The sequence below is a fragment of the Elephas maximus genome, chromosome 2 (genome assembly GCF_024166365.1).
Source record: "Elephas maximus indicus isolate mEleMax1 chromosome 2, mEleMax1 primary haplotype, whole genome shotgun sequence".
Taxonomy (NCBI): domain Eukaryota; kingdom Metazoa; phylum Chordata; class Mammalia; order Proboscidea; family Elephantidae; genus Elephas; species Elephas maximus.
This window is the reverse complement of record NC_064820.1, coordinates 204,273,653-204,291,858: the sequence shown is the minus strand read 5'-3', so window position 1 is coordinate 204,291,858 and position 18,206 is coordinate 204,273,653. Positions and strand designations below refer to the sequence as shown.

Sequence of the window (18,206 nt, the reverse complement as noted above, 5' to 3'; positions counted from 1 at the left end):
GCCCCCCCCAAGCCTGATTTCACCAGATGTTTCAAAGGCATCTCCAATCACATGGGTCCAAAGGAACTCAAACCCACCCTTCCCATCAAACAGTCCAGCCCAATTTGGGGGGGGAAAAAAAAAAAAACCCCAGTGCCGTCAAGTCAATTCCGACTCATAGCGACCCTACAGGGCAGAGTAGAACTGCCCCATAGAAGTCACCTATAAAAGATTGAGTCTGAATTTCAGATAGACAATGAATAATTTTTACGATTAGATCCCAGATGCTGTATGGGACTAAACCTACCATTTATTGGAAATTAAACTAAGCACTCTGTATTTTTAATTGATCTGGCAACCCTACTTTTAACCCTTCCCTTCCTTCAGGCTCACACCCAGGCACATACAAGATCTCACCACTTCAGCACACTTGTCTCTCCATCTGGACCACTGGGGTGGCTCCAACAGTGCCCACCCCCACCCTGATGCCTCCTCCACATGCCCCTCTGTATTCCGTCCTCCACCGGCACCCTTCACCTCACCCAGCATGTCTATACCCACCCTACAGCTGTGTGGCCACTCCTCAAGGGCACCGGCTCACCCTTCTGCTTGGAACATCTCCCCTCCTACCCTAGTCTGGTTCCCTCCAGTTTGTCCTTCAGCTCTGGGCTCAGGTGACGACTCCTCCCAAGAGGCCTTCCCTGACCCACCCCAACCAAAGAGCCCACCCTGTTCTTCCCCACCTGCCTCATCCTCACTCCTGACAGGGACAATAAACATTATTGTTACATAAACTATTTTATTTAAATAAAACCAGAAGCAGACCCTCTCTCCCACACACACCTGCACATGCATGCACACACACACACACACACCCATGTCCTTGTTCCTTTTCTTCCCTCCACTCAATGGCCACCTCAAACCTGTGGTTCTCATTATGACCATCCTCCCTCAACCAGAAGGCAGGGAGACACTTTCCATGGAGATGCCCTCCAAGTGGAGGAACAGGACAGGCCGACACACACTCTCTCATGTGCAGAGCCTGCTCTCCACCTTCCTGTGGTCGGACAAGGGAAAGGCCTGGCTCTCCCAAAGCATTCCCATCCTGATGTGGCTTCCCCACCTCTCCCTCTTGGCAGCCTGGAAGCAGCACAAGGCACCTGGGGTTGCCTGTGGAGGGCAGGGACCCTGCACCCCAGGCAGATTCCTCCCTGCATCAGGTGAGGTAGGAGGCTGGGCAGCCATGCTTGAATACTCCCCAAGGAACCTTGGAGGAGAAATTGTCGAGTTTGGGGAAGAGCCAGGGAGAGCAGTTGAGCACCAAATTCCCTAACTCCACCCTGCAAGAGGGTGCTGAAATTCAGTTCAGCAGCCTTTACCCAGAAAAGGTAAACCCCACTCCCCAGCAGGGAGGTGAGGGCCGGGAATGGCGGGAGCCTCCATTATCAGGACCTCATTACATCTTCATACCCCCTCCCCAACATGGATCCAAAGGACCCAATAGCACCTTTGCAATCTGAAGGGACCCAGCCGAGCTGGGGAAACACCACAAGCACGGAAAGCCAGTGAGGAGTTGGTGTTCCCTACACTGATACTGGGGTTGGGTTTCCTCTTCCCTGACATCGTCACCCTGTTAAATCCTGCTTTGGGGCACACGTGCCAGAGCCGCTAAAGTAGTGAGAAGCAAGCGCTGAAGGGAAGGGGCAGTGTTTTCAAGGGAGGAGTAGTCTTTCTTACAGGTTATACTCTGGGCAGTTTGGGAAGACACAGGCGCAGGGTTTCCAAGGGGACTCAGTAGTGTCCCCGGGGCCACCTTAGACAAGTGCCTGAGAGGTGCCTATCTGCACAGGCTGGGGGCAGTGAGGGCAGGACTCAGGCCCACCACACCTGCTTCTCTGATGGGCTTCCCTGTGTCTTCTAGACCAAGTTCCCTGACAGGGAAAGTCTGGAAGAATGGAAGGAGGGGTCAGACAGAAAGAAGAAAGCAAAGGGTATGAGATAGACAGACAGAAACTAGCAGGAGAACAAGACTTCTGGAGGTAAGGCAAGGTGAGAGCTGCCACCTGGGGAGGGGGCTGTGAGAAAGCCATGACAGACATAGAGCACTCCAGACACAGCCAACCTCTCAAAGGGAAGCATTAGAGAAGATGACCTGGGGAAGGGTGGGCCCCAGGAGAGGGGCCCCTGAGTGGGACGGTGGTCTGAGGATGACAACTACAGGCTGACACTGCGCTGGTGGCGGCCCCCACGGGCCCCATCACTCCCCCGGGGCCCCCCGCTCCTGGGCCCCAGCTCCTGGCCATCCAGGCTGGTGTGGTCCGAGAGGCCCCACAGGTGTTCCACTGAGTCGCACTTCTGCAGGTCCGAGGCCACGGTGCGTAGGCTCAGCAGGCTCAGTGTGTCCGTGTCAGGGCCTGGGCCAGGCCCCAGACTGCCCCCCTCCTCCAGCCCCCCACCCTCAGCCCCCTCAATCCCGCTGTCCCCATCTTCACCACCCTCAGGCCCAGCCTCAGCCCCCACAGGGGAGGATCGACGTGGGCCTAGAGGGTGAGGAGGCAGGCCCCGGCGCCGGGCGTGAATCTGCTCGCTGATCTGTTCCAGGTTCCTCAGGGCAACCGAGTAGCGGGTCTTGGCCTGGGCCACCTGCTGCTCCAGCTCTGTCACCTTAGCCTTGTGCTCCTGCAGAGGGTGGGACACTGTGAGGTGACCCCTGGAGCTACCCAGGTCCCATCAGCCCCACTCAGTACTCGGCACTGAGGTGTTCATAAGCCTCCTCTCCCAGCACCAATAGGAGCCCCACACCCTCCATCCCAGCCGCCCTCAGCACCCACTACTAAGTTCTCACACTCCTCTCCCCTACTGCCGCAGTGGTTAAGAACTCAACTGCTCACCAAAGCGTTGGCAGTTCGAATCCACCAGCCACTCCATGGAAACCCTATGGGGCAGCTGTATTCTGCCTTATAGGGTCGCTATGAGTCAGAACAGACTCAGTGGCAATAGGATTGGGTTTTTGGTTTCATCAGCCACGAGGACACACAAACTCCACTGACAGTTGCCACACCCCTCCCTGACCTCACCCTTCCTCCCTTCCCCTACCTTTCTCCCAGGCCCCATCCTCACCTGCTGCTGCTGCTCCTCCTCCTCCTCTCCCCATTAACAGAGTGTGAGGTGAAGAATTAACTTTACCCAAAGAATTTGGCCTTTGTCTCCAGTATCTGGGAGGTAATCCTTAAACCCTAGGAATTTCCCAAGTGAATGGTGTGTTTCTCTTATTCATGGAGGGCTCCAGACCACACCTGAGCATGCTAATAAGATGACTCAAGGTGGGGGAGTGGTATCAACAGGATCTCCAGGGAGCAGAGGGTGATGGAAATTGAGTTCAATCCCACCGCCAACAAGTCAATCAATCACACCTACACAATGAGAACCCAATAAAAACCTCTGGATGCTGAGGCTCACATGAGCGTCCCTGATTGACAATGCATGACATGACAGGAGGGCGATGTCCTGACTCTATGGGGAGAGGACACGGAAGCTTCACATTTAGAAGCCTCCCAGACCTTGCCATGTGTCACTTGTTTGGCTTGGTGCTTATTTGTATCCTTTTGCTATAATCAAATTGTAATTGTAGGTATAGAGCCTTCCTGAGTTCTGAGTTGTTTTGGTGAATTATCAAACCTGAGAGGGTAAAGGAAATCCTGATGGCACAGTAACTAGGTGCTACTGCTGCTATCCAAAAGGTCGGCATTTCAGTCCACCAGGGGCTCTTTGGAAACTCTATGCGGCAGCTCTACCCTGTCCTACAGGGTTGCTATGAGTGGGAATCGACTCGATGGCAACGAATTCTTTGGTTTGGAGGGAGTAAAGGGAATCCCCAAATTTGTAGCCAGTTGGTCAGAAGTGAGGGTGGCCCTGGGGACCTACAAGCTTGTGGCTGGCATCTGAAGTCCTGGGCCGACTTAGCAGTCTAAAGGACTGTACCCTTAACCTGTAAAATCTGACCTAGCTGGATTGTTAGTGTCAGAACTGATCCTGCAATAACCATCTACCCAGCGTGGTTCCCTTTCCTGTGTCCTGGTTCCCACCTTTTCTATTGCTTACCTCCCTTCTTTAGCTGCATTCTCTGCCACCAGCGTATCCCTGGCCCCTGTCTCCCACTCCTGCAGTGTCACCCTGAGCACAGGTGCCACCACCACAGGCCTTGCACACCCCACCCCACCAGGATGGTGGCCCCACCAGAAAAACAGACCTGAGGTTCCCCCGCACCCTCCCTCACTTTCCCTGCACTCCCAGTTGTCCATTCTCCCTCCCCTCCCCACTCAGCTACCTCCAGGATCTGGCTGAACTGAGCCTTGAGCTCAAAGTAGGGGCGGCTCTTGCCGATGGCCCGCCGCAGGGTCTTCTGCAGGGCCTGGACCCGAGCCTCAGCCTGTTGGCACAGCCGCGTCACCCGCTGGTGTTCCCGCTCACCACGCAGCCGCTCCTCCTCCGCCTCGTTCACCTGTGTCCAGGTGGAATGGGAACACCCATCAGTGAGCTGGACCCAGTTTCCCTGCCTCTACCCAACCTGCCCATCTAAATGTTCTGTAAGAGGGAATCTGACCAGGAACACCCTCTGTGAACCACCTGCTGTTGCGGAGCCCTGAGAGCACAATGAGTTCTGAAGACACATGAGGGAATGGTGGGCCCACACACATCAGGAGACATTCATTCCACCGCTGCTGGATTTGTGGCCCAACTTCTAGGCCTTCAGTGCCTGCACCTCCTCACACACCTCTTCCTCGTGCTCCCATGCAGCGTCTGAGTGCTCCTGCCTGCCTGTACAACTCCACATTCAGCTTTGCTGTTTACAAGACAGGCTCTGAGTGCCAGGGGCTGGGGTCCCAGGGAGATGGAAAATAGTCTCTCTGTGGGGAGCCACAACTCTCTGCATGGGGTTCTCCAGGTTTCCATACCTCAGGTGTGCACAATCTGGAGTCACATCCGAGCAGAGAGTAGGCAAGGGCTCTGACTGCCTCATTACACAAAGCCAGGACCAGTGGGCCTATCCATGCCACATTCTGAGCAGACCAACACCCAGAGCTCTGCCCTGCCCCATACAGTTTCAACACCATCTCCTATAGGAGGTGCCAGAGAGAAACGATACATAAAACAGACTTTAAAAGCCAAGGCCCAGAGCTAACATCCTACTCAATGGAGAAAGACTGAGAGCTTTCTCATTAAGATCAAGAACAAGACAAGGATGCTCACTCTCACCACTACCATTCAATACTGTGGATCGGCTAGAAAAAAATAATAAAAGATATCCAAATCAGGAAGGAAGTAAAACCAACCCTTTTGGCAGATGACATGATCCTATACATACAAAACCCCAGTGATTCTATAAGAAGCTATTAGAACTAATAAATGAATTCTGCAAAGTGGCAGGGTATAAGGTCAACACAAAAATCAGTCAGGTTTCTATACATCAGCAATAAGCAAAGGAAAAGGAAATTAAGGAAACGTTACCACTTACAACAGCATCTAAGAGAATCAAGTACCTAGGAATAAATTTAATCAGAAAGGTGAAAGGCTTGTACAAAGAAAATGATAAAACATTACTAAATTTACCAAAAGAAATTAAACAAAGCCTAAATAAATGGAAGAACATTCCATGTTCATGGACTGGAAGGCTTAACATAGTTAGGATGTCAATACCACCCAAGCAATCTATAGATTCAGTGCAATCCCCCACCAAAATTCCAACAGCCTTCTTTATAGAAATGGAAAAGATAATCTTCAAATTTATATGGAACAAGAAACTCCAAATAGCTAAACCACTCTTGAAGAAGACTAAAGTAGGAGGAATCACACTTCCTGATTTCAAAATATACTACAAAGCTACAGTAATTAAAACAGCCTTGTACTGGTGGCACAGTGGTTTAGAGCTTAGCTGCCAATCAAAAGATTGGCAGTTCGAATCCACCAGCTGCTCCTTGGAAACACTATGGGGCAATTCTACTCTGTCTTATAGGGTTGCTATGAGTTGAAACCAACTCTATGGCAGTGGGTTTGTTTGTTTTTTTAAGTACTGGTATAATAATAGCCATATAGACCAATGAGATACTACTTAAAGTCCAGAAACAAATCCATACAGCTAGGGCCAACTGATTTTTGACAAGGGCACTAAATAAGTTACCCAATGGGGAAGGAAAAGTTTCCAATAAATGGTGCTGGGAAAATTGGATTTCCACACGCAGAAGAACGTTATCAGGATCCATGCCTCAAACCATACACAAAACCAATTCAAATGGATCAAGGTCCTAAATATGAAAACCAAAACCATAAATTAGAAAAAAATGTAGGGGGGAGGATGTGGGACTTAGTGTTTAGCTATAGATTATCAGATATGATAACAAAAGCTTGAGCAGCCAAAGATAAATTAAACAGGACCTCACAAAAATTAAATACTTTCATATATCAAAAGACTTTATCAACAAAGTAAAAAGACAACCTAGAGATTGGGAGAAAATTTTCAGGAACCATGTATCAAATAAGGACCTTATGTCCTAAAAATATATAAAACTTCTATCACTTAACAAAAAGACAAACAATCAAAAAATGGGCAAAGGACTTGAACACAGTTCACCAAAGAGGATATTTCAATAGCCAACAAACACATAAAAAGACGCTCAACATCATGAGCCATTGTTGTTGTTGTGGTGTACCATCGAGTCAGTTCTGACTCATAGTTACCCTATAGAACAGAACAGAACTTCCCCATAGGGTTTCCTCAGCTGTAATCTTTATGTGAGCGGATCGCCAGGTATTTTCTCCCACAGAGCTGCTGCAGAACCTCCGACCTTTCAGCAGCTGAGCACTTAACCATTGTGCCACTAGGGCTCCTTAGCCATTAGGGAGATGCATATCAAAACCACAATGAGATATTACCCCCATTAGAATGACAATGATCAAAAAAAAAACCCGAAAACAATGAGCGCTGCCGAGGTTGTAGAGAAACTGGAACCTTCATCCATTGCTGGTAGGAATGTAAAATGGTGTAACCATTGTGGAAAATAGTTTGGCACTTTCTCAAAAAGCTGAACATAGAACTACCACATGACCGAGCAATCCCCATCTTAGGTACCCAACCAGAAGACACGAAGGCAGGAAAGCAAACAGAAACCTGTACGTTAATGTCCACTGCAGCACTTTTCACGATAGCCAGAAGGTGGAAACCACCTAAATACCCATCAACAGGTGAATGAATAAACAAAACGTGGTACCCACAATACAATGGAATACTATTCAGCCATAAAGGGAAATGAAGTTCTGATGCACGCGAAAATATGGATGATGAACCTTGAAATCATTAAGCTGAGCAAAGTAAGTCAGTTATGAACTGACAAATAGTGCATGATATCACTTAGATGAAACAAGCAAATATATAAAAACCGAAGATTATTAATGGTTAACAGAAGTGGGAGGGAGGGGAAAAAGGAGTTTTCATTTAAAGATCAGCACTGGGTTTATGCTTATGGTGGTAGAATATTTTGGAAAAGAATAACAAGAATGGTGTCACAACATGAAAAATGTAATCATTGTCATTGAATTGTAAATGTGGAAGTTGTCACGCTGATGAGTGTTTCTGGTGTGTGTATTTTCATCACAATTAAAAAAAAAAATCAAAGAACATGGCAGAGCTCAGAAACAGTGAGTGGTCAGAGCTGAACATAACAAAACACCAGTGCTGCATCGGGAGCTTCTGGAGGGATGGATGTTCGTGGTTAGTGCCACGCCTGGAGGCAAAGGTTTGAGAAGAGTCAGGAAAGATGTTCTAAGTTAGATGAAGATGCAATGTGGGAAGCACTGGAGGCCAAACAGGACAGAGAAAGAGGACTAGGTTTTGCTAGAGACCGAATCAAAGTTGGGGGAAGGTAGAGTGCAAGAGCAAGAGAGAAAAAGGAGTGATGAAAGGGAAGCAAACCGCCTCAGCTTACCTTGCAGGTGGCGTGGTTGAGCATCTCCTGCCACGTGGGGTCCAGCCGGTTCTTGTCAGCCATGACACCCTGCTCTGCCACAAACACCATCTCCCGCGCGGCGTTGTGCATGCTCACGGCCCGCTCGTACCGCAGTGCAGCCTTCTGTGTCTCCTGCTGGGCCTGGGGGAAGAGGGCTGTCAGGACCAGATACCCTTGAGGGGACCCCTCTGCCAGCCTGGAGCCATAGGACGAAAGGATGACATAGGCTTCATTTCCCAAACTACACTAAAGATCAATGCTAAAGAAGCAACATTCTACAGAGAATTTTTTTAAGAATAGAGATGAGGAGAAATAAAGATTAAAAAGGATGAAAATGACAGTGGAGGGCGTGTATGTAAAATCCAGCACTCTCAAAGGCTGCTGGCTAGGGAGGACAAAGGAAGCTCAGCACCACTCTGCCCGAAGGTAGTTAGCAACATGGATCAAGTCTTACAAAAAGTCCATCCCCTGCGACCAGCAATTTCACATCCAGGGAACTAGCTGAAGGAAGTAATCAGACAGGTGCTCAGAGACATATCACAGCATGCTTACCAGGCAAAACACAGAAAATACTCCCAAGTTTTCAATTACAAACAACTGGCTAAAGGAACTATAGGACATGTAATACAAGGAGACATTCCTGGGTGATGCAACCAGTTAAGTGTTTGGCTGCTAACCAAAAGGTTGGTGGTTCAAGTTCACTCAGAGGCGCCTCAGAAGAAAGGCCTGCTACTCTACTTCCAAAAAATCAGTCGCTGAAAACCCTGCGAAGCACAAGTTCTACTCTGACACACATGGGGCTGCCTTGAGTTGGAGCTGACAAAACAGCAACTGGTTTTTTGTTTTTTTAATATGAGGAAGTGGGGCATTGATGGCTCATTGGTAGAATTCTTGCTTTCCAGGCAGGAGACTCAGGTTCCAGCCACCACCCCTCTGCCAGTGAAGGCTTGCATGCTGACATGATGCTGAACAGGTTTCAGAGGAACTTCCAGTCTAAAACAAACTAGGAACAAAGGCCTGGCGATCTACTTTTGAAAATCAGCCAATGAAAACCCTACGGGTCACAACAGTCCAACCAACGCATCATGGGGATGGTACAGGACTGGGCAGCATTTTGTTCCATTGTGTGTGGGATTACCATGAGTAGGGGCCAAGTCGATGACAGCTAACAACAACAATGTAAGAATATCTTATAAGCAGTTCTTAAAAATGATGGCATGCCAAATGTCCATCAACAGATGAATGTGGTATATCCATGCAACGGAATATTTACTCATCCATAAATAGAAATGAAGTCTGGATACATGCTACAACATGGACGAACCTTGGAAACATGCTGAGCAAAATTAAGTCCGTCACAAAAGGAAAAATATTGTTTGATTCCACTTATATGAAATCTCTAGCATAGGCAAATGCACAGAGACCAAAATTCATCATGGTTACTAGAGCCTGGTGGGAGGAGGAAGGGGGAGATCACTGCTTAAGGGGCACTGAGTTTCTGTTAAAGGTGATAAAAAAAAGCAGGCAGCGGTGATGGTTACACAATATGGTGAATGTAATTAATATGGCTGAGTTGTAAACACAAAAAATGTAGACATGGAAAATGTTTTGTCATATATAGATTTATCACAATAAAAATGACGTCATGGTTGTGTATTTACTGACATGGAACCATGTCATCACGCTAAGTAAAATAAAGGAACAAAGAAGCATACATTGTCTAATCCCATTTAGGCAGAATATGTACCAAAATGTTTTTTAAAAAGTGTTTATCTGGGCACAGTGGTATTTGGGGTGATTTTAGTCTTATCTGGTTTTCCAACAATGAACACACATTATGTACATAAAAAAAAAAGAAGTAGGGGGAGGGAGTGAAGGAGTGGGAGAAAACAAAGAAAAAATGCAGAAGAGACAGATGTGAACCAAAGAAAAGAGAAGAAAGAAGAAACAGGGAAAAAATGAGAATCACAGAACATTGGAGCTGGCAGTATCTGACATATCATCAAAGCTTGGTTCCTCACACACAGAAGACATATTATAAACATCAGCTGGGCTGAACCACCCCTCCACACCCAACCCCTGCCATTTTGTAGAGGATGAGCCCAAACATCACAGTGGTAAAGGAATCTCCTCGGTCCACAGAGCTCGACCAGCACAAAGCTGGGTCTGCACACAGTGCTCTGCCCTTTGGTATGGGATTCCATCTCACCCCCATGCAGAGAAAGAGGAGTCTAGGGCCCTGCTCTGTGTGCACCCCTCCCTGAAGACAGTCAGCTGGGCCATACATACCTCCTTAGCCAGCCTACGCGCCTCATAGTACGGCCGGGCTTTCTCAATGCAACTCCCCAACTGGGAGCCCTGTGTGTTGAGCTTCCTCGCTGACTCCTGCAGGATCCTTCGATAGGTGGTCCGGGCCTCCTGGCAAAGACAGAGAGGTACATGGGCAGAATGAAGGCACATGCATGGATGTTGGTCCGTTCTCCCTGCCACTGTATCATACATGGAGGGTGAAAGCCCAACCCAAGGCTGGGAGAGAAAGAAGCAACACTCACGTCCAGCTGTAGCTCCACCTGGTTGATCTCCTCACTGGCCTGGTTCAGATGTTCTAGCTCCTCCTGTCACAGAGCGGCAGAGGGTTATAGCAGTCAGGAAGGACACAACCTCCCAGTGATTGCAGGGGCAGGCGAGCTGTGTACACAGAGAAAGCCCCCAACCCCACCGGAGGAAGTGGTGGAGAGAGGCACAGGAAAGGGAAGGAGAAATGAGGAGTACAGTATATGTTAAATGCCTTCTTGTCAGAGACCTCATGCCCAGTCTGTTGTCATCCTCACAACTCTACCTTTGTACTAGGGTTAAAATCCCCTTTTCAAAGATGAGGAAGCTAAGGTTCAGGAAGGCAGCTCTCTTACGCACACCGCGAGGAGGCAGAGAAGCCCCCACTCTCCCCATCAGACCACACCACCTTCAAAAGCACACCAGCCAGAGGGAGAGTGGCCTTGGAGCTACAGGTCTCTGCCCCAGACAGCATGACCTCCAGGCCAGGGCACAGCCCACTCAGCACACATCTGCTGGGCATTTATAACAGCTCAGCATCATGGAAGACATAACCAACAGGTGCTCAGTAGTATGAGGAGCCCTCAAGGGCTGTGAATGGGTATGAAAAAGGGCAACAAGGTCATCTCCCTGGGCAGCAGCAGGACAAGGTGGGATGCCCAGAACACTTGCTCCCAAGCCAGACCTAAATGGATGTACACAAAAGCACCAGGGAAGGGAAGGGGACTGGGGAACCAAAGGGAGAGCAGGTGCTCCAGCAGGCAAGTTGGCGGATGAGAAGACCATTGTGGCTGGGGCACAGGGGACGGGACATCAGGCCTTTTCCCCACAGCAGCAGGGAGAACCTCAGAGCCTGGTGCCATCAAGTTTGCCGGCAAGACCCAGCACAGGGAGTGCATGCTGACCAGCACCTACACGTGACCTGCACTCATCAGAGACAACACAATCGCTTCTCATTCATTCGGCTGGTGATATGACAACCTCAATGGGCACTCAATTCCATGAGGTGGTCAGACCAGGATGTATAATCCCCCATTAATCATTCTATTTTTACGCCTCTTCTTGATGCTGGAGGGGCCCTGGTGGTGCAGTGGTTAAGCATTTGGCTGCTAACCAAAAGCTAGGCAGTTCAAATTCACTTAGCTGCTCCTTGGAAACCCAATGCGGCAGTTCTGCTCTGCCCTATAGGGTCACTATGAGTCAGAATCAACTCGACAGCAACGGGGTTTTTTTGGTTTTGATGCTGGAAAGATTTGAGTCAGCAAGTAAGAATATGGGAAACCAAGTCATATACATTAATTACCGTGAAAGAAAGAAAAAACAAAGGTGGAAACGTAAAACGGAACCGACTGTGCATTCCACAACACAGACCCTGCTTCGGGAGAGCCATTAATCTGGCTCTAAGTTTTCCAGAAACAAAGCTGACCAATAGAAATACGATGCAAGTCACATACGGATTTTTTTTTTTTTTACATATGGAATTTTAAATTTTCTAGTAGCCCCATTTAAAAAAAGTAAAAACAAGGTGAAATTATAACAATATAAATCTAAAATAATCAAAATATTATTTCAACATGTAATCAACACAAAAAATTATTAGCCACGTCTTTTGCATTTTTTTTTCTGAACTAAGTCTTTGAAATCCATCGTGCATTTGACCCTATAGCACATGTCAACTTGGGCCAGCCATGGTCCGAGCATTCAGTAGCCATATGTGGTGCATGGCTCCGTACTGGATCATGCTGGCCTAGAAGTTGAGGCATACTGGCAACCTGATTCATCACACAACCCCGTGTCCGTAAGGAAAAAAACAAGTTTTCAGGAGTGGCACAACCACTCTGGACTCAAAGGCAGGAGACACTGCTCAGAGGGCCCTACAGGAGGACCTGGGTGACAGCACCAACACCACCACAAGGCACAGAAGTTGGAATTTCGCAGCACTGTTCCTAAGAAGGGGCCCTGGTGGCACAGTGGTTAAGAGTTTGGCTGCTAACTAAAAAAAGATCAGCAGTTCAAATCTACCAGCCACTCCTTGGAAACCCTATGGGGTAGTTCTACTCTGTCCTACAGAGTCGCTATGCACCAGAATCTACTCAACCACAATGGGTATGGGTTCCTAAGAAGGACCATCACCATCAGCTGATGGGATCCCTCTACGGGGCCCTCAGAAAAGACAATCCCTTGTCAGGGTGAGAGGCAACATGATGCCAAGCAAATGTCCAACTTCCTGTGGCTCGACTTGATCCAAAAGGTATTTCAGACTACGCAGGAGGAGAGATGACTCTGTCCTTTCAGCAGCCCCTCCTGAAGATTCTCTTTCTCAATCATTTGCATTTCATAGATAAACAATGGATGATTTCCCCAAGGCAAATAATTAATAACAGAAGTTGGGTCTACATTCAGGACCTGACCCCTGATCTCACTTTTCTGCCACTGCGCTACTACTCCCTTAGGATTAAGGATAGCCCTGGTGGACTTCTTAGAGAAGACAAGGAATAATGTCACCTATGAAAACTGCAGCACTGGTAGGAGGAAATCGATCAGCTCAGAAATGCGATAAACACTGGTAGGGGAAGAGGAAAGAAGGGAGGAAAGGCACGCAGAGAGGCCACGCTGGGATGTTCATGTGGGCAAACCAATGTCCGAGATTGGATCACGACTCCGTTCCACAGCCCAAACTGCTTCCATCCCTACTCCCAAAGCTGACAAATTCATCAAAGGAACGAATAGCTCAGCATAAGCCATCCCACAGGAAAAATGACTTAATGGACTCTTGCTATTGGCAATGGGTTGGAGCAGCATCATCTTTTTATACAGGACTTACATCCCCAAAGTACCTCAAAGCTATTAAAAAGCCTTTTGATGATGTGAAAATCAACTTCCCAGAAAGTCAGGCTCACAAAGTTCTTTATAACAAGACAAGGAAATGACTGGAGGGTAGGCTAGGAGTGGGCTGGTAGGGGTAGCAGGGGCTGAGACAACCAGGCTGAAGCAGACCCGGGGCAAGGCTGGGAGATACGTTCCATTTGGCCGGCTCCCCCAGAGACTCCTGTCGCTCGGTGAAATGAAATTCTGAGTCAGCGCACATCATCCATCAACAAGCCAGTAGCCAGGTAGGGCAACCTTCCCAGAACACACCAAGTACATTCCCAGGATGCCAGGTCACTGAGCCAAATGCTTAGGGGCTAAGACTACAAATGCTCCTGCCCCACCTAGGATTCAAACTGATTCGAAGGATTCAAACTGATTGAAAGTGATTGTCAGTAAGTGCAGGGAAGAGGGTGCGTGGCCCAAGAACGTGGAAATGAAGGAAGTGAGAATCTCCTGTGGGTGTCAACCCTGCACTTCTGGATGGGAACACAGAAGCTGCAGGTAGGACTTGACAATAACTTGAGTGTATTAACATGTCTAAGGAAAAAATGTGCCCATCACAAAGGAGCTAGGTAATCAAAAATCACAGTAGAGTAAATACAGGATCCACTCTCCTTCCTTCCTTCCCTCCTCTGGAGCCCTCTTGGAAGGCCGAGATCAATCTGGAGACCTCAGAGAACTGTGCTGAGGTCATGACACAGGGGACAGTCAGTGGCCTTCGCTGGGTGGATAGCCCACTCCAGGCTGGCTGCCAGCTTGCTTTCTTCCAACTTCCAGAGGGATCCCACCAGACAATGTGGGCACAGGTCCTGCCTGCTTGCCAAGGAACCACATTCCCACTTGAGAAAGACCCTCATCCTAAGGGCAACCTCTTCTGAGAGCTTCAGAAAACACAGGAGTAGGGTCCCAGCCTTTGGGATATCCTTCATCGGGTAGACTCAGCCCTGGCTGCATGTTAGAATCACTTCATGTCCACCCGAACCAGGAGAACCTACATGTCTGGGAGCAGCTCGGGAGTGAATGTTTTTAGAGCTCTCTGGAGGAGTTCTGATGGATCTATGTGCAGAGACCTACTATATGCATTGAGAATCCAGAAAAATGAACACCCACTTAAAGTGATGAAACACATTATCAAGGCAACATGGTCTTGGGTACTGTCAACACTAAAAAGGACCTCAAAAGATATACAACCCAATAACCTTCTTATCCAGAAAAGGGGCCCAAATCAAGAAGAGTTAAATGCGCCTTGCCACCTCCATGAAGGGTGCCCCTCACACCAGGGTCCCTCTCCCACATGGCAAGAAGGGCGAGTGACCACAGCAAGATGACTGCTAAATTCCTGCTGACATTGGAGCTCTGGCCTAGCCATCCAAGTGTCCTTAAATGAGGAAGGCCACTACAAGACCTTTCCTCCCTACTGCAACCCATAACGTTTTACAAAGTACTATGCTGTTTGGCAAGTACGAGAGGGTCTCATCTACCCCTCTTGTACCAGTAACACAAGCTTACTGAAGACAAGGTGAATCTTATGCCTTTTCAGTATATTCTAACCCTTACAGAGCCAGTCCAACAGAACTGTCTGTGATGACAAAATGTTCTATTTCTGCACTGCTGATACAACACCAGAGTATCTGCATTTTATAATTCATTTTAATTGATTTTTATTTAAGTAGCTACATGCGGATAATGGCTGCCTTATTGGACAGTGCCACACCAGAGTGGCTTTTAATACTATTGCCTTCACCTGTGGGGCACTGGAAAAAGATGTAGCGGATTCTTTTCTCTGGAGCAGGGCGAGGAATATTGCAGGGAGGAGCATGAGGTGAGTTACACAGTCCTCTTCCCCAAGGAACAGACAGGGGTCTCATTCCCAAAGTGCTAGCCATAAACTTTCACCAAAGAACAAGCAAAAGATTTTGTGAAAGAATCAGAGGATCTGTGTCAGTGCACAGCTGGAAGGTGTCAGGCAAATCAGCTTAGCTAATACTTCACACTGATGAGGAAACTGAGGCGCAGAAAGGTTATGTAACTTGCTTTAAAATCACAAATCATGGAGCTGGAGGATGCCTGAATCTCAGCCATGGTTGTTTTCTCTACAACTTGTTTCCTCAGTGGACCACAAATCCGTAGAATTAGCAGAAGAAACTGAGTTGTTCTCAATGCGATGCCCATGAAGTACAGCAGAAATAAACCACTGACTCATGCCAGAAAGAAAAGGATCGCCACAGCTTCATTATAAGCATAGACATAGTTCAGGAGGAGCCCCCTACACATATCGCAGGAACCCCCACCAAAAGGGCAAGGGTGATGCCACCTTTGATTTCTTCTCCACTTGCTGGAGTTCTCCAGTAAAGGTTTGTTGACAAAAAAGCCCAGGAATGCACAACCTGAGACATTCTTGCTCACCCATACAAAGGGGATGAGTCACTTCCACATAAGAATCTTGGAGATGCTACTGGACCAAATGGCAGACTCAGACCCCCAACACTTAGGAGCAGCCTGGCCCACATCTGCCCAACCAGCTTTCCCAGGGAGCCCTTCCAGGCCAAGGCCTCAGAACACTGCATCCCAGCCTTGGCTGTCCACCTCTTCCTCACTAGTGCTCCTTGGTTTCCTCCACAAAGATCTGTCTGTCCTACCAACTAGACTGTAAACACTCTCAGGTTGTAAACCAGCTCTTTCATTCCTTTGTATACCCACACAACATCCTGAGAATCAAAAAAGTATAGTATTAAGGACTGACCATGACTGATACAGATCTACAGAACACACAGGCCAAAACCTAATGCCACCTTTAAAAGACCTAAAAGGTCTCATCCTTTATAACTGTAAAAGTCTCTGGGAGGCACTGATGACAGAAAAGAGAAAAAGATTTGATCACTCAGCCTCAAAACTGCCTCCCAGTCTCAAGTTACCTCCTTTCATAGTCCACTAGCACAGCCATCTCTGAGGGAACAGCCCCCTCTGCTTATCTGAAAAGGAGAACAACAGTTCTAAAGTGGACACTTATTCACACCACTGACCTAAATGTGCCTACCTGGATGTGCTGCCAATGTGCTGCTTGCTTCTTCAGGGAAGCCTTCAGCAGCATAACCCAGGCATTCAGGCTGGGACTTTCTCTGCACTCCCATCAGCACTTCAGCCACATAACTTTTTGGCACTTGTTATAGTACATGCAATGATTTGCTGACAAACTTGTTTTTCCTTTCCTGTCCCAGTGTACTGAGAGAGAATAAGTCTAACCCCTCATGAAAGTGGGATTCTGGGCTCCTTGTCTCTCCTCTCAGTCTTCTCACCTGTATTCTAGGATCCAGCTCTTCCTCCTCTCTCGGGGACAATTTGGTCTCACTGCTATTGCTTCTGCCTCCTCCAGGCTCCTCTTCCACTGGGCTCCTAGGGACTTCATCCTCAACCTCAGGCCGCAGCTCCCCCTGTGGGGTCTCCCTCCCGCCTGGAACCTGCCTGGGCTCAGCCATGCTGACCGGTACAGGGCAGAGCCCTATGCACAAGAGGGGACTGACATGCTGGGACCAGGGCCCCAGCTTGGGGCTTTTTGGGCTCTGGGCAGCAAGGGAGAAAGGTTTCTCTTGTCAAAAGGCAGAAAAGGGGGTCACAGGAAGAACCTCACACTCGGTTGGAGGCTGAGATTTAAACTGACAGTGGGGTTCTTAGAGAGATGGCCTTGTCTGGGCAAAAGGCCTTCCTTCCCCAGGATAAGTCCACCAGGAGAGATCTGGAGCAAAAGCTCCAAGGCAGGGGGGAAGAGGGGTCTGGATCCTGGGCTGAGGCCTACGAGGAGGAGCACCATTCGGGAGGGCGGAGGCAGGCGCCTCGAAGCTGTGGCGGCAGATGGAGAGTAAAGGCTAGGCCCGAGCAGAGGCGGTTAGATGAGCGTCTCTGGGGAGCTGTAGGGGAAACAAAGGCCAAGTATATGGTCATGCCAGCATCAGAACCTCGGCCACCAGCTCCTTCCAACCCCTCAGCCTTTTAGGGACTCCACTCTCCTTCCTCCACACCTCCGTATTCCAACCAGCCCCCATCTCAACTTCTTTCCTCCCCCCTCAAGGTCTTTAGGTCCAGCTCTTCTCCCTTCTCCAGCCCCTCCCCCAGCTGTGCCTTCCAGACTTCCCGCCGTGCTCCCACCCTCTCCTTCATTCACCTTCTCTTCCGCCCACCCCACTGCATCCTCGCCCCTCTTGGCAATTCCCCTTGTAAACCCCCTGCCCCGCCCCACCTCCTCTCCTCTCTCCAACCCTCCGGACAGCCTGAGCCTCCCGTCTCCAACTCTCAACTAATCCAAGGCCCTACCCCCAGCCATCCTACATAAAACCCAAAAACCAAACCCACTGCTGTGGAGTCGATTCCGACAGCCAGGCGCAAAAGCCACTCTTCAAAACCTCACCTCAGTTTACCTTCCCGTGAGCCGGACTCTTGTGCTGCAAACAACCTGCCCCCTCCCTCCTCGCAACAAGCTGGCCCAATCAAATACGACAGGGCCCAGAGGAAACGGAAATACATCATCATTTAGCACTCTCCCCCTGTCCACTCGCCCCTCCCCCCTACTCACTACAGCAAACCCGGCCTCGTCTGGTTTCCCCAACATTTGCCCCCGCCCAGCCCTGCCCACCATTTTCCGTACAAGATGGTGTCCCACAGGTTCAGACCCGCCAATGTTGCCTCGATTCCATTCTCCACCAAGCCTAAAAAGAAATTTTTAAAATGAGCGTGTTGTGATCAGAAAAAAATATTATGAATGATGAAAGTCAAGAGTCCCCAGTGAGTAGGGAAAAGTACTAGAAATAA

General features: G+C 48.8%; 1 protein-coding gene across 2 annotated transcripts; it reads right to left on the bottom strand.

Annotated features, from left to right (window-relative positions):
• Positions 1 to 718: 718 nt before the first annotated feature.
• SH3BP5L (SH3 binding domain protein 5 like) lies at positions 719 to 17,887 on the bottom strand. 2 transcript variants are annotated; one of them, XM_049874606.1, is made up of 7 exons: positions 17,806 to 17,887; positions 16,700 to 17,308; positions 10,532 to 10,594; positions 10,269 to 10,397; positions 7,959 to 8,120; positions 4,307 to 4,480; positions 719 to 2,658 (listed from the first exon to the last, which is right to left on the bottom strand). In XM_049874606.1, the coding sequence occupies exons 2-7, from the start codon at positions 16,877 to 16,879 to the stop codon at positions 2,194 to 2,196; spliced, it is 1,173 nt and encodes a 390-aa protein (XP_049730563.1). In that variant the 5' UTR covers positions 16,880 to 17,308; positions 17,806 to 17,887; the 3' UTR covers positions 719 to 2,193. The 2 variants fall into 2 exon arrangements, with proteins under 2 accessions (XP_049730563.1, XP_049730564.1); XM_049874607.1 differs by having other exon boundaries at positions 17,751 to 17,822.
• Between the last annotated feature and the right edge of the window lie 319 nt (positions 17,888 to 18,206).